This window comes from Xenopus laevis, chromosome 6L (assembly GCF_017654675.1).
Source record: "Xenopus laevis strain J_2021 chromosome 6L, Xenopus_laevis_v10.1, whole genome shotgun sequence".
NCBI lineage: Eukaryota > Metazoa > Chordata > Amphibia > Anura > Pipidae > Xenopus > Xenopus laevis.
In genome coordinates this window covers 133,753,580-133,768,966 of record NC_054381.1, presented here as the reverse complement: position 1 = coordinate 133,768,966, position 15,387 = coordinate 133,753,580, and the positions used below count along the sequence as shown (strand labels likewise).

General features: G+C 39.4%; 1 protein-coding gene across 1 annotated transcript; it reads right to left on the bottom strand.

Annotated features, from left to right (window-relative positions):
• chmp4c.L (charged multivesicular body protein 4C L homeolog) lies at positions 1-14,235 on the bottom strand (the record flags this gene model as incomplete). Its single annotated transcript, NM_001092411.1, is given in 5 exon segments — positions 1-557; positions 2,944-3,067; positions 5,495-5,609; positions 8,750-8,927; positions 13,924-14,235. Coding segments are annotated over 5 exon segments (684 nt in total). The 3' UTR covers positions 1-492.
• Between the last annotated feature and the right edge of the window lie 1,152 nt (positions 14,236-15,387).

Below are 15,387 nucleotides of genomic sequence, written 5' to 3'. Positions count from 1 at the left end.
CAAAGCATAAAACTAATTTTATTAAACCAAAATACTTACATCAATATATACAGCACAAGCAAAGCCACATACACAGAACCCATTATGATACATTTGAAGGATACCTCAAGACACTCGGGGTTCACACATATAAAGTCTTCGTTATATGGGAGTCCTGTGCATGAAAATGTTGTGCCTATATGCATACATGTGTCAAATTCCAAAGCAAGCGGAACTTTCTATCTGCACACACACACACTCACATATATACATACAAAACTGTGTATCAAATTCCATAGGAAAAAAAAAAAAAATATTCCTGTTCTATAATTACATATTTCTACAAGGGATTTATGAAGACAGCCTTCATGCTGAAAAATATTCCTGGGTTATTTCTTTGGGAGAAATGACTTCACTGGCAAAGAGCGATTGTAACTGGACAATGATCTTCTTTCTGATTCAGGTTTTATCTGTGCAGTTTATTTGATTATTTTAATCCAAATTCTCCCAGGCTTAAGTGGCCCAAGCTGCCAGCATCTGCATGTCGTCATCATCCTCCACCTTCTTGCGTGAAGATGCTGCAGGCAAAACAAGAAGCCGGTCAGGTACGTATGATAACCTTTTAATGGCATGATTGCTATGTAGCCTGTTCCACCCTGTTTGTCATGTGTATTGCAATTGTTACAGCTTCAAGTGACACTACTGTTTTCTGCCTAGTGACAGTGCTAGCTGTAGGCCTTAGGACCCACTCTGAATAACACATTGGAACGCAACGATTTTAGAGATTAACAGAGGCTTTTCATGACCTATAAAATGAAAAATATTCTTATACGAGTATGGGATCAACCCATTATGAAGAAAGCTCCGAATTACACGAAGGCCATCTCCAATAGACTCCATTTTAATCTAATAAATCAAAATGTTTAACATTATTTCCTGTTATTCTGTAATAATAAAACAGTATCTTGTACTTGATCCAACTAAGATATAATTAAGCCTTATCGATTGCAAAATAATCCTATGGGGTTTAGGCAATTTATAAATGATTTTTAGTAGACTTAAGGTATGGAGATCCAAATTATGGAAAGACCCCTTATCTGGAAAAACCCCAGGTCTAGAGCATTCTGGATAAGGTCCCATACCAGTCCAAATAAAAAAAAAAAAAAAGAGTCTGTCCCAGCAACAGGAGCAACAAAATAATTGTGAAGATTGAATTGCAGTTATTGAATGGAAAACAGAGAAGGACACTAAGGGGTATATTAATCAAAGAGTGAAGTTAATAGTGAAGTTCTGCCACTAGAGTGAAATTCTGCCACTCTCCATTCATTTCTATGGGATTTTTATAGGCGTATTTATCAAAGGGTGAACTTTCACTTTCACCCATTGATAAATACGCCTATAAAAATCCCATAGAAATGAATTGAGAGCTGCGGAATTTCACTCTAGTGGCGGAACTTCACTCTTTGATAAATTTACCCCTAAGGGGCAGATTTATCAAGGGTCGAATTTCGAGTGTTAAAAAACCCCTCGAATTCGACCCACAAGGTAAAATCCTTTGAATTCAAATTCGAAGGATTATAGCGCAAATACTTTGATCAATCGAACGATTCGAACGATTTTAACTGATCGATCAAAGGATTTTTTTTAGATCAAAAAAAGTTTAGAAAAGTGCTGGGGAAGGTCCCCATAGGCTACCATTGCAGCTCGGTAGGTTTAAATTGGCAAAGTCTGAAGTCTAAGTATTTTTTTAAAGAGACAGTACTTTGATTATCGAATAGTCAAACTATTTTTACTTCGAATCGTTCGAATCATTCGATTCGATCGAATTTGACCAATTCGATGGTCAAAGTACCCAAAAAAATACTTTGAAATTCAAATATTTTTGAATTCGAAAATTCTTCACTCGAACTTAGTAAATCTGCCCCTAAAACATCATTATATATATATATATATATATATATATATATATATATACATGCCACACGAGCAGATTCGGGGGGGTTAGTCGCCCTAGCGACAAATCGCCTCTTCTTCAGGGACAATCTCCCCGAACTGCCTTCCCCCTGCCCTCCGTTGGCTAAAATGAAAATCGCCTGCGGCAATACACACGGCGCATCGTTTTCCAAAGTCGCCCAAAGTTACCTCACGAGGAAACTTCAGGCGCCGTGTGTGCATTGCCGCAGGCGATTTTAGCTGACGGAGGGCAGGGGGAAGGCAGTTCGGGGAGATCGTCGCCCCGAAGAAGAGGTGATTTGTCGATGGGGCGACTAATCTCCCCGAATCTGCTCGTGTGGACTGACCCTAAGATGTAGCTCAACATCTGGGGATAACCCTCCCTTTGCCAAGGTTTGTTCTGCTTCATAACAAGCCTGTCTGTGACTTAATACAATTAGTTAATCACTTTAAATGCCTGTGAGTGTCATTCCTGTTATTATTTAAGATAACACTTAGTAAAGCCAGTACAGGTATGGGACCTGTTATCCAGAATGTGCGGGACCTTGGGTTTTCCGGATAACGGATCTTTCCGTAATTTGGGTCTTCATGCCTTAAGTCTACTAGAAATTCATTTAAACATTAAATAACCCCAATAGGCTGGTTTTGCTTCCAATAAGGATTAATTATATATTAGTTGGGATCAAGTTCAAGCTACTGTTTTATTATTACAGAGAAAAAGGAAATACTTTTTAAAAATTTGGATTATTTGGATAAAATGGAGTCTATGGGAGACAGACATTCCGTAATTCGGAGCATTCTGGATATTGAGTTTCCGGATAAGGGATCCTATACCAGTATTACAGACTGGATATTTTTAGGCCACTGCTCCAATCAGGAAGGGATTCTACCTACTGGCATGATTGCATCTATATAATGATGTCCTGCACTTGTGAAGTATACTGATTTTATGTATTTAGTAACAGGTAGGCTCAGCGTGAGTGTTTCTATAAGAAATGATAAAAAAAATACCTGGTCGGGATGGAAGTTTCGTTGATGGAAGTTTCGATGAAGGAACACTTGGCAGGTTAACATTGGCCATTTGACTGTTCAGATCCTCTTGTTCCAGCTCTTCTAATTCCTCCAACAACTCATCCTGAAAAGTACACAGTATATTATCATGAATGATTCAAACATTACTTGAGTCCACACGAATGATTCAAACATTACCATGATGACAGAAGCTAATGCTTGGAACATCCCCCTTGTGTTGTGATTGGCCAATGAGTCCCCATAGGCTTGCTAACAATTTTCTGATCGAAGGAAAATCCTTCGATCGATGGATTGAAATCCTTCTAATCGTTTCGATTAATCCTTCGATCGTAGGAATAGCGCTAAATCCTTCGACTTCGATATTCGAAGTCGAAGGATTTCAATTCGGCAGTCGAATATCAAAGGTTAATTAACCCTCGATATTCGACCCTATGTAAATGTGCCCCTAGATGATGTGTGATTTGTCCACACTTATACAATCACATGGGACATTATGACTTTACACTTCTTGGTCATCCAGTAAACCAAGAGATTCCACTTAGCTAACTACACTTCCAGATTGGAGCAACCAACCAATAAGAATACATTATGTGTATATGTGATTGATAACTTCCCTTCATTAACAGAGTTAAATGGATACCAAAAATATTTCTCAATCCAAGACAATGACTGGACTTGCCTCCATTTAAAGAAGGGTACTGACATGCTAATAGCTATCTTATCACAATATCTCCTTTTTTATGGAATTCTATAATAACAGGTTTCATACAGTTACTTATATTAGAACTTTTTTTAAATGGTTTCCTTACTAAATGTCCTTGTACGAAACTTTCAGGTTTGTGTTTCAGGTAGGATCTCAAACCACTGTGGTCTGAATGTTCTTTACAGAGAGATCTTCAAAGCCATAAAGCATAACCGCACTGCTGTATTGTCACATCATTTGTTTATAGTTACCTACACGAGCACACTTTACTACTCTGCTTTATTAAACATTGCAAAGTTGTTTTCAGATACCAACGTTAAAGGGGATGTTCACCTTAAATTAAATGTTTAGTATGATGTAGAGTGAATTACCTACACAATATCCAATTGGTCTTTTGTGTTTTTCTTTTATTATTTAGTTGTTCTTAGCTCTCCAGTTTGGAATTTCAACAGTGATCCGGTTGCTAGGGTTCAAATTACACTAGCAACCAGGCAGTGGTTTGAATAAGAGATTATGTATAGGAGAGGCCTGAATAGAAAGATCAGTAATTAAGAGTTACAATAACAATAAAATTGTCGCCTCACAGCAACATTTTTTTGCTGCCGGGATCAGTGACTCCCATTAGAAAGGTGGAAAGTGTCGGAAGAAACTGGCAAATTATACTAAAAACTATAAAAATGAAGACCAGTTGAAAAGATACTAATAACGGGCCATTCTATAACATACTAAAAATAAAACATACTAAAAATAAGCCATTTCTAAGCAACTTTTCACTTGGCTTTCATTATTTATGTTTTAAAGTTTTTGAATTATTTGTTTTTTTCTTCAGATTTTTTCCAGCTTTCAAAGGGGGGTCCCCGACCCCATCTAAAAAACAAATGCTCTGTAAAGCTACAAATGTATTGTTATTGCTACTTTGTATTACTCATCTTTCTATTCAGACCTCTCCTATTCATATCCCAGTCTCTTAGTCAAATATATGCATGGTTGCTAGGGGAATTTAGACCCTAACACCAGATTGCTGACATGGCAAACTGGAGAGCTGCTGAATACAAAACTAAATAACTGAAAAACCACAAATAATAAACAGAATATTACTCTCTACATCATACTAAGGGGCCGATACACTAAGGGTCGAATATCAAGGGTTAATTAACCCTCGATATTCGACTAGGAATTAAAATCCTTCGACTTCGAATATCGAAGGTGAAGGATTTAGCGCAGATAGTTCGATCGAACGATCGAAGGATTATTCCTTCGGTCGAACAATTAAATCCTTCGAATTGAACGATTCGAAGGATTTAAATCCAACGATCGAAGGAATATCCTTCGATCAAAAAAAGTTAGCCAAGCCTATGGGGACCTTCCCCATAGGCTAACATTGACTTCGGTAGCTTTTAGATGGCGAACTAGGGGGTCGAAGTTTTTTTTAAAGAGACAGTACTTCGACTATCGAATGGTCGAATAGTCGAACGATTTTTAGTTCGAATCCTTCGATTTGAAGTCGTAGTCGAAGGTCGAAGTAGCCCATTCGATGGTCGAAGTAGCCCAAAAAAAACTTCGAAATTCGAAGTTTTTTAACTTCGAATCCTTCACTCGAAGTTAGTGAATCGGCCCCTAAGAGTTAAAGCAAAGGTGAACAAGCCTTTTAAGGGTTAGATTATAGACCACACAATATCCATCTGTTCAGCCCACAGACCCACTGATCAGATAACCCAAATGTTGACCTGTACATAGCCACCTTTATTGTTCCATGGGAATTAAATGCAAAATCTTTCTTATAAATAAGATATAACTTCTGTTTAACAAAACCAATTAGATGCTTACCTCATCAAACTCATCGCCAAAGCCAACTGGCCGAGAAATGGCATCGGAGATTTCTTGTGCAACATCTTGCTGCTCATGAATGTCCTGCATTAAGTCGTCAATCTTTTCTAAATCCCTAGAAATGATATCAAATATTTATATTACACATAGGCTGTGCTTTAGGCAGCAAAATGGCATTAACCATGACATTTCTAGACTATGGATAGGCAACAGTAATAATCAAGAATGCTCCTTCTTCCTCCTCTATCCAACCAAGGTCCAGGGCCGGATTTACATAATGGGTGCCCCTAGGCCCACTGCCGTTTGTCGCCCTTGTCCCCTCCCCTTTATTTGTGCAAATTTTCATCATCTGAACTGAAGCAATGGGGATTGTCCACGGGAAATTTAAAAAATCATTGTATCTCCTGCGCATTCCCAGTATTTTTGAACCAATGTGGGTGTGGTTGGGCAGCATGCCGCCCCCCTAAAATCCTGCCACCCTAGGCCCGGGCCTAGGTGGCCTTTCCACAAATCCGGGCCTGCCAAGGTCCCGTTCAAGACAAATATTCCTGCCTCAATTGCCAGACCCCACTGTTCCTGAGATGGCCCCCTGTGGGAATGAAGTGTAGACTCTGGTATAAAAAGTGCAAAGTGAGATATCATTCTTCTTTGGCAATGTCGTCTATGGCACACAAGACAATCTTTAGATTTTCAGCACACTGTGTTTTTTGTTACCCCTAAGAATAAGAGCTGCATCTCAGTATTTAATGGGAATTGCTCATTTTTGCACAAAAAATTAAGGATTCGGCCTTTTTCAGCAGGATTCCGATTCGGCCGAATCCTTGCGCCTGGCCGATCCGAATCCTAATTTGCATATGCAAATTAGGGGCAGTTTTCATCACAAAACAAGGAAGTAAAATATTTTTCCCCACTTTTTACTTTCCCTTCCCTAATTTGCATATGCAAATTAGGATTTGGTCAGGTATTCGGCAAATCTTTCACAAAGGATTCGGGGATTCAGCCGAATCCCAAATAGTGGATTCGGAGCATCCCTACAAAAAATTGCACTTTTCAGGTAACACAACAGAGGTAGTAGAAACAATTATCAGGCATTTTAACACACATGGCCTATAGAATATGGGCCGAAAATGTCCAATCTAAAGGGGGAGCCAAATGTTAGGGCACCCCCAAGGATTGTAATGACTTACATTAGACCCGGGATGGTGCTCCTATTGTCAGAAAACTGCAACAGGTACTTGTGAGTGAGTGATCCTCTTCCTTCTTTCTTTTTGCGGTAGTGCATGCACAGTAGAGTTAAAGACTGGGCTTTAACAAAAAAAGCTGACCTTTTCATTCTACTGTGCATGTGTCGCCTGCTGGATTTTTAAGAAGGAAGAATGGAGGAAAAGGATCACTCACAAATACCCTGGGCAGGTGGAGTGTGCTGCACATGAGCACTGGCTCAGGGTATCATTTAAGTCACCACATTCCTAAGGGGATGCCCTAACATTTGGCACCCCCCATGGATTGGACCTTTCCTTCTCCTTTATTAAGAAAAGACTTTCTTAAAGTTCTATAGCTCCATGAGTAGCAATCTGCCATCCTTCCATGAGTGATGACTTCTAAACTCTCCACATGTATACACACATAAGCAGCATAGATCCAAAGCACAGAAAATGTTGTATGCATACATAGAGAAAGTGAATTGACATCAGTACATATTAAAAACACAAAGAGAAGACTTTCCAGATAATTCATTATTGCTCTGACCCACTAACCACTCTGCACCCAAGCTGCTTCTAAAATAAACTGTACAAAGAAAATGTCTTTACCTACAAAGAAGCAAAAGGGAACACTGCCCACGTTAAAGTTTTTGTGACCTTAACTAACATTCTGCCACAAAATTTGCAGTTTGATCACTCATTTTACCACAATAAGTTCTTCTTACCAGAAAGGCTAAAAGCATAGTGACATTTCAAAAATTGCAAGCTAAGCTGGTTGCCCATTCAGTGCATGTTAAATACATCTATTGTATCAAGAAAACAAATACTGCGTTGGAGGACTTGGAAGCACCAGGGCAGACATTTAAACACCCACAAATTTAGATTCAGCCCGAAGCATTGAAAACCCATTAGGAAAGCACTGCACACTGAGTAAGTCTTCTATTCCTGCAGTAAATTTACTGGAGAATACAAGTTGCTATGAATAACTGTAAGTTTGAGCAGCAGAATTTTTTAGCAATCACCCTTTCAACTTTATCGGAGGCTGCTTTTTGGAGTTGTCGAGTCAACAGACATTACCCCAGTAATAGCTTAGAGCCATAATTCTTAGAGCCCCCTGGTGAATTACAACAGTGGCTGAGGGGCTTTAGTTTAAAGGAGAAGGAAAGCTACGGAGGCATTTTATTGCCAATAGATTAGCTGCAATAGTGCAAGCTAGAATGCTATATTTATTCTGTAGAATGTTTTACCATACCTGAGTAAAAAGTTATAGAAACTCTCTGTTTGTTTAGGATAGGAGCTGCAGGATTAATGTGGTGTGACATCACTTCCTGCCTGAGTCTCTCCCTGCTCTGGGCTCAGATTACAGTAGAGAAGGGAGGGGTGGGGGGAGAGGAGCAAACTGAGCATGCTCTTGCCCAGGGCAATGAGGTTTAAACTGAAAACAGGAAGTCTGATACAGAAGCCCGTGTGTACACAATAGAAGGAAAGAAATGCAGTGTTTCTTTTGACAGGGGACTCAGAGCAACATTACTTTGGGGGTTTACTGGTATATTTAGATGGACCTTTCTGATAAGGCTGATAGCCCAGTTTGACACCTATCTCAATAGGTTGAGATTTGGGATTAGACACTTGCCTGACGTTCTAGATATTGTGAAAACTAAATCTGAATGGCTTATTCACCAAACGTTTCAAATTCTTATGTGCTAAGGGGGACCCTGAACCTGGTCTATGGAGACCTTAATTTGGGGACAGAGCTACTGAACCTCATTCTATTCACGGCACCAAACAGTGAAAGTCCCAATTTTAGCATCATGGTGCAGTGTTTAAAACACGGTCTACAAAATGAGAGAAAATCACAGCAGCAGATGTGGAGACTGGAATGAAAATGTGTGGTATATTGTGGATTACAATAACAGATGTAGAAAGGGATACATGGCTGCGGTGTAGTGGAATACTTCCCAGAGTCATCTAAAACAAAATATCTGAGCAGCAGGCTGAATTAGCCTATTCTAGGCACATTATAGCCCTTCAAGCAACTGGTTTGTATGCTTACATGTTCTCATGAGCCGCTTTCATAGCCTTTGCTGCGTAACCCATATTTTTTAACACTTCTGTGTTGGTGTGTGAATTTTCCAGGGCCTCTCTTTGGAATTCAATAGTTGAAAGGGTTCCATCGATTTGTGCCAACTGCTTCTCCAGCCGCTTCTTTTTTTTTAATGCCTGCAAAGCAGCTGAGGATAGAAAAGAGTGGGAAAGGGCTGCATTAGTACAGCACATGCTGTAAAAAAACAATATGTCTTTAACACATTTCTGTGGTTGGTGAGTCATAATGTAAAGAAAGTAGATTTGGTCCACACGGACCTCCTGTAAGTATGATTTTCATACCACCTTAATCTTGGCACAACCTCAAATAATTCACTTAGGAAAACTTTGTATCAGAGTGCATAGCAAGTAGCAATAAAGAGAAAGCAACCCTCAAGAGATGCCTATTAGTGTCAGCTCCCCAACATGAGTCCTGGGGTCATGGTGAGCAGGTGAAATCAAGAAAGGGTTTTCCAATGCATGTCTAAGAAGCAATGATAGTTTAAAGATGTAGGTATGGAACATGTCAGAGTGCAAAACTCAACTTCACATTTGGCTTTTTGGGGCAAAACTTGACTTTTTCATTTTTTTTTTTTAAATTCAAGTTTCTTCGAGATTTAATAATGCCCAAATCCATCTCAGACCTGCCGAGGTTGTGTATAAGTCAATGGCAGAGGTCCCTCTCCTATTTTGAAGTTTCTGTGGTCTGCACTACTGAAAATCCAACCTTTTCGGACAAAAATCCGAAAAGAAATTGGCTTTTCGAGGAGGTTTTTACCCAAACAGCTAAATCGAGTTTTTATTAATAACACATAAAATAAAATCGGGTATGGGAGTTTGCTTGAGTTTTTTTTTATTCAAATAATGAGATAAATTAGAATTTTAATAAATAACCCTCAACCCCCCATATGTAATAAAAGGTCCTAAGTTTGCCCAGGAGCAGTGACCCATAGCAACCAATCAGCAGGAAGCATTTACTGGTCATCTGTTTAAAAGCAAGCATCTTATTGGCTGCTATGGGTTACAGCTCCTGGGCAAACTTAGTGCCTATATTACATATGGGGGTAAGTGTCAATAGGAAGGGCCAATTTATTTTCATTCAACAAAACACTTTGGATCCGCTAATGTTTTTTAAGGTTTTTTGATAAGTGTATCATGAACTTTCCAAAACCTGGAGTAAACGTTTTTTCTTTCTCTTTCATACCGCTACTAACCACAAGTTTAAAGGGTTTGTTCACCTTTAAATTAACCTTTAGTATGATGACGTAGAGAGTGATATTCTTAAACAATTTACAATTGGTTTTCATTTTTTCTTATTTGTGGTTTTTGAGTTATTTAACTTTTTATTCAGCAGCTCTCCAGTTTGCAATTTCAGCAATATGAATAGGGTCCACATTGACCTAGCAACCATGCATTGATTTAATTAAGAGACTGGAATATGAATAGGAGAATAGGAGAGGCCTAAATAATAAGATGAGTAATAAAATGTAGCAATAACAATATATCTGTAGCCACACAGAGCATTTGTTTTTTAAATAGGGTCAGTAACCCCATGTTGAAAACTATAAAAATCAAATGATGAAGACCAATTGAAAAGTTGCTTAGATTTGGCCATTCTATAATATATTAAACATTAACTTAAAGGTGAACCACCCATTTAAATGGAGACTGGGCCTCTAGGGCAGGGGAGGGAAACTTAATAATAAATAAATAATAATAAAAAAATTAGGGATGCACCGAATCCACTATTTTGGATTCGGCCGAACCCCCGAAAGATTCGGCCGAATACCGAACCGAATTTGCATATGCAAATTAGTGGTGGGAAGGGTAAAAAAATGTTTACTTCCTTGTTTTGTGACAAAATGTCACGCAATTTCCCTCCCTGCCCTTAATTTGCATATGCAAATTAGGGTTAAGATTCATTTCGGCCAGGCAGAAGGATGGCCAAATCCGAATCCTGCTGAAAAAGGCCGAAATCATTTTATTTTCTTCAGAATTACAAATATTTCCCCACCTAGAATGAGGTTTCATACTGCCCTTGCATCAGTCACAATTTGGCATGTAGGAGGTGATCACAGGTATAGCTGGAGACTATCTGATCCGTTTTGCTTTGCCAAAAATTAGTGAAATGGCGAAAAATCATCAAAATCCATTGGTCTATGGGCAACAATATTTTTTTGGTGTGCAACAATTTCTTTCACCCATTAGAGTTTATGGGAGTCATTTTTGTTGCGAAATATTTCGCTTATCGCTACTGTAGACACTTCAAGTGTAAAAATTTAACTTCTGGCCCTGTGATCTTGGACCTTATACCAAAGGTGTTTCTTATTGTGCTTTGATTGCTTTGATCACTCACAAGGTGGTGAGATGGAACAAATCAGCCTTCATGTCTTGAATTCAGAATGTGAGCTAATTTACTAAGGGTCACAGTGTAGTGTTTCACACAAAATATGATAATCTCCTTATTATTGTGATTTTTTTCTTCCCAGCATGCCATCTACACACGTCACAATTCTCTAGTGGCTATTAATATTTTTGCTTCCTGCATCCAAGTTGGATAAGCCTTAGACTTAATTCTTATAGATACTGTATATCATGACCTGGATAAATAAGTATCCTCAAAGACAAGTTGGATAAATACTCTGTAATATGCTGTTTATGTAATCCCTTGAGTTTTGTGTGTGGAGATGACATCTAGTATGGTAGTTGTGAAATTGCAACTGGGATATAATTGGAAAGTCGTCCCACATTTCCCTACTACAACGTTTAGGTAAGCTAAGTAATGTGATTATGGAAGAGCAAAAATGGTTCCCTAATCCCCCTCACCGGCTTGCCTGTCAGGAGGGGAGGCAGGAACACTAGTGCGGAGAGCGCAATTGCGCTCTCCCGCAATAGTACAGCCGAATTTCTGGTTTAAAAAACAGAAATTCGACTCTTAAAGGTGCAGGAGCGGCTTTTTGCTGCCCCTGGAAACCTCTCTGGCGCTGCCGCCCAAGGCGAGCGTCTCAGCTCACCTCATTGGCGGAGCGCCCATGCCCTAATCACTGCTTCAGTGAAGTTGTCTGGACTAATTAATTCTCAATAAGCAAGTGTATGAATGCAATAGCTCTATCTGGCAGAAAGGAAAGCAGATTCTCTCTGCATAGTGCATGGGTGAGTGTAAAGGTACTGGCAATGAACAACTAGCTATGGTTTGGTTTCCTTTGTTGTTAGGAGGGCAATTGTCTAGACCAGGGTTCCTCAACCTTTCTTACCTGTGAGCCACATTCAAACATAAAAAAAGCCGGGGAGCAACACAAGCATGAAAAATATTCCTGGGGGTGCCAAATACGACTTGGTATTGGCTATTTGGTTACCCTATGTGAATTGACAGCCTATGGGAGACTCTATTTGGCAGTACACTTGGTTTTTATGCAATTAATGATTGACTCTCAAGCATAGAATTCAAAAATAAGCACCTGCTTTGATGCCACTGGGAACAACATCCAAGGAGTTGGTGAGCAACATGTTGTTCATGAGCCTCTGGTTGGGGGTCACTGGTCTAGAGTAGACAGTGCACAGACAAGCAGGAGATTGTTGTATGCTGTTGGACTGCTGTGAAATAAAGTTAAGGCAAAGTCCTGTTTTTATATATTTTTGGTTTCAATGTCTCTTTGCTCCAAAATTATACTTGCCTACTTCTGTCAAATGCTAAACCCCAATAGATCTAGGACTAACAGGGAATTGTAGGGACCACAAGAGTCCTATAATTATCTCTCTCTGTGTTTAGGTATGGCATCCAAATGTAATTGAGGGACAATTCACTTGCACTATTCATTCACATTTCAATTGCTGTAGTAGATCAACAAGAGAGCACAGGTTTTAAGGTGGACTATACCCTATTTTTTGTAACAATACACAGCCCCTAATGAGAATGCATAATATTGTACTATGCCGCTAAAAATGTGGATGCTCACTTTGAACACAATCCCAATAACAAAAAAAAACCTTTAGGACCAGTTGTTTTTTTCTTATTTATTTGTATGTACCATAGGGAGAAAAGTTTGTTTTATTATTAATAATAATAAAAATAATGATAGTAACAGCAGTTTAATGGGCTAGTGGGTTGTACTGTGAACATAAGTGCTAGTTAAAGGACACAGGTGCAGTTGCCCACAGCAGCCAATCAGGTATTTTCTTTCATTTTCTAATTGCTGGTTGGTTGCTTTGGACAACTCTATTCCTATAAGTCCTTAGATCCTCTAGTTTCTTGCCTATATGTTGCTATGGGTAGGATATAATTTAACAAAAGAACAATATGTGCTCATGCTAATTACTTTCAGAAGCATTTGGTTTCTACATTTCCAGCACATTCCTTCTAAAGTTTCCCCAACAGACTTTGTAAGTCCTGGAGCCTTCACGTTAACAAAGGAACTGTATTATTTATTACAAGACATTCCAAACTAAAGAGACTGATATTAACCCGGTACTGCTTGGGACTTTTAGCAAATCACTCAGTTAAACAGTGCTTGTAAAATGAAACCGCAGGAACTCAAAATTGCAGATATCCGAAAATAGACACGCTCAGAAAGAAATCAAACAGGTTCCGCCTTTCATACTAAGAATAGATTCAACATCAATGTCTTGGGTTTCCTTGCAAATGGACTTGGCAGGCTTCTGTCCCAAAGCTAAACAGACAAAGTCATTATACTAAAGTAATGGAAAAATCATTATAGAGAGAATAGGCAACAAATTGTATCTGTACCACAAATTGTTTCTGTAACACTAGCATTATCTCATGTATTAACAGTCAGAAAATGGAATAAAAATATGAAGGAACAACCAGGAAAGATATAACCGGGATAAGGAATAATTCTAGTTTATTTATAATGCACCAACATTTTCAGAAGCACCAGCAAAGTACAATAATGCAGCAAACAAAACACACAACAGCATTAAGTCAATGGGCCCAAGCTGGAGGGCCACAGTTTGGGCACACCTGTTTTCTGCATATGAATCGTGTGTCCCGGACATAGATATAATGGTTCTTCAGGGGAAAGCAATATTGGGCAGTGCCTCTAGATCTCATTCATTGTAGCGTGAATTTAATCTCCCCTTTGTATTGCACTGAGCAATACAATAGCAACAAATGATTGGTTTACTTGCCTCTTTTGTTCTTGGTGCCGTGTTTTTTTGCTGTGGCTAGTTCCAGTTCGATCTTCTTTTCTAGGTATTCCTGCTTTTTGGTTAACATTTCTTCAGTCTCCCTCAGTTTGAAGAGGGCCTCCTGTGCACTGGGTCCTTTTCTGTTCTTAGAAGAAGAACCTGACCCACCAGAGGACTTGAATAACTTTGTGATCTTACTCATTTCTGCTTAAAATGTGTTTCTGTATGGCAGAGCTTCGATATTTTCAAAATAATATGAAAATAAAAAGAGGTGCACTAAGAGCAGCCGGACACCTGTAATTTCCAGCCCCGTGGAACCTGAATGGCAACTTCAGTGAAACATCAACCTGGGAGAGGCCAAAGAGTGAGGGGGTGGGGAATGCAGACAAGCAGTCAAGTGACTTGTGATGTAACTGAATACCTGTCATTTGTTTCTCCCAAGCTTCTTATTCCGCTAATCAAACACGATGACTATTATGTAATGACGTATATCCTTTTTATTGTGGTTTCCATGTCTGGAGATCTGTATTTCCATTTGTTAAATGGATCCTGCCTCTTCCTGTTATGCCTTACCAGTAACAAAATATGGCGATACAGTGAGCTATAAATAGTGCATATTCTCTCTATCTGTATGCCATATACTCTAGCTGCTAATCCCTGACAGCAAGATAGAAACTTTACAGTAGGGTTGGGCAATATGGAGCTATTGTTCTAAAGCTCCTATCTTTCCTGCCATAGTGATTTGATTGTGTAGCACACCCTTGAGTGTACTTTTGCTGTGTATTTAGGCTGTGTGTGACCAGGCTAAAACTGCTTGTAGTGTGCCCCGGACCCCCATTGTACCCGTGCAATTCCCTACAACTCCCGGTACCTGGTGTAGATCAATGCAGCAGGATAATCAACCAGACAAGTTTCTTTGCAGTAACATAAACTTGTTTATTAACGGAGAACTGTTGCAATGGAGTAGTTCACAGGTACTTAGATGTTCATAGACATAATAGGATGGCTTCAAACAGCAATATTCCCTCCAGGGGGTACAAGGTGATCCAGGTGAGCTAATATCCAATATCAAAGTCACAGCAATAATAGACTTAGGAGATAGTTACCACTCTCACTAGGCACTATCCCTCTGGATGAACACTAAAGCTTGGGTTTCTCAGCCTGGGGTCTTGTATCTCGGCACCTTATATGGTCCTCACCTTACCCACTGTATTCAGCCTGGTGTCTTGGGTCTTGGCACCCTATCTGGTCCTCAACTCACCCACTGTAGTCCCTCGTCTAGTGGTTCAAATACCACAGGGTCCTAATCACACTATTTCTCCTCGTTGGAGCCACATCTGCTCACTAGCTACCCTGTGCTGACTATTACCGTATTCACTATCACTAACTCACACTTAACTAACTTCACCGGCAGACCTGGACCTGTAGTACCTCTCGGTGAGGCAAAGTCCCAGGACAGACCCA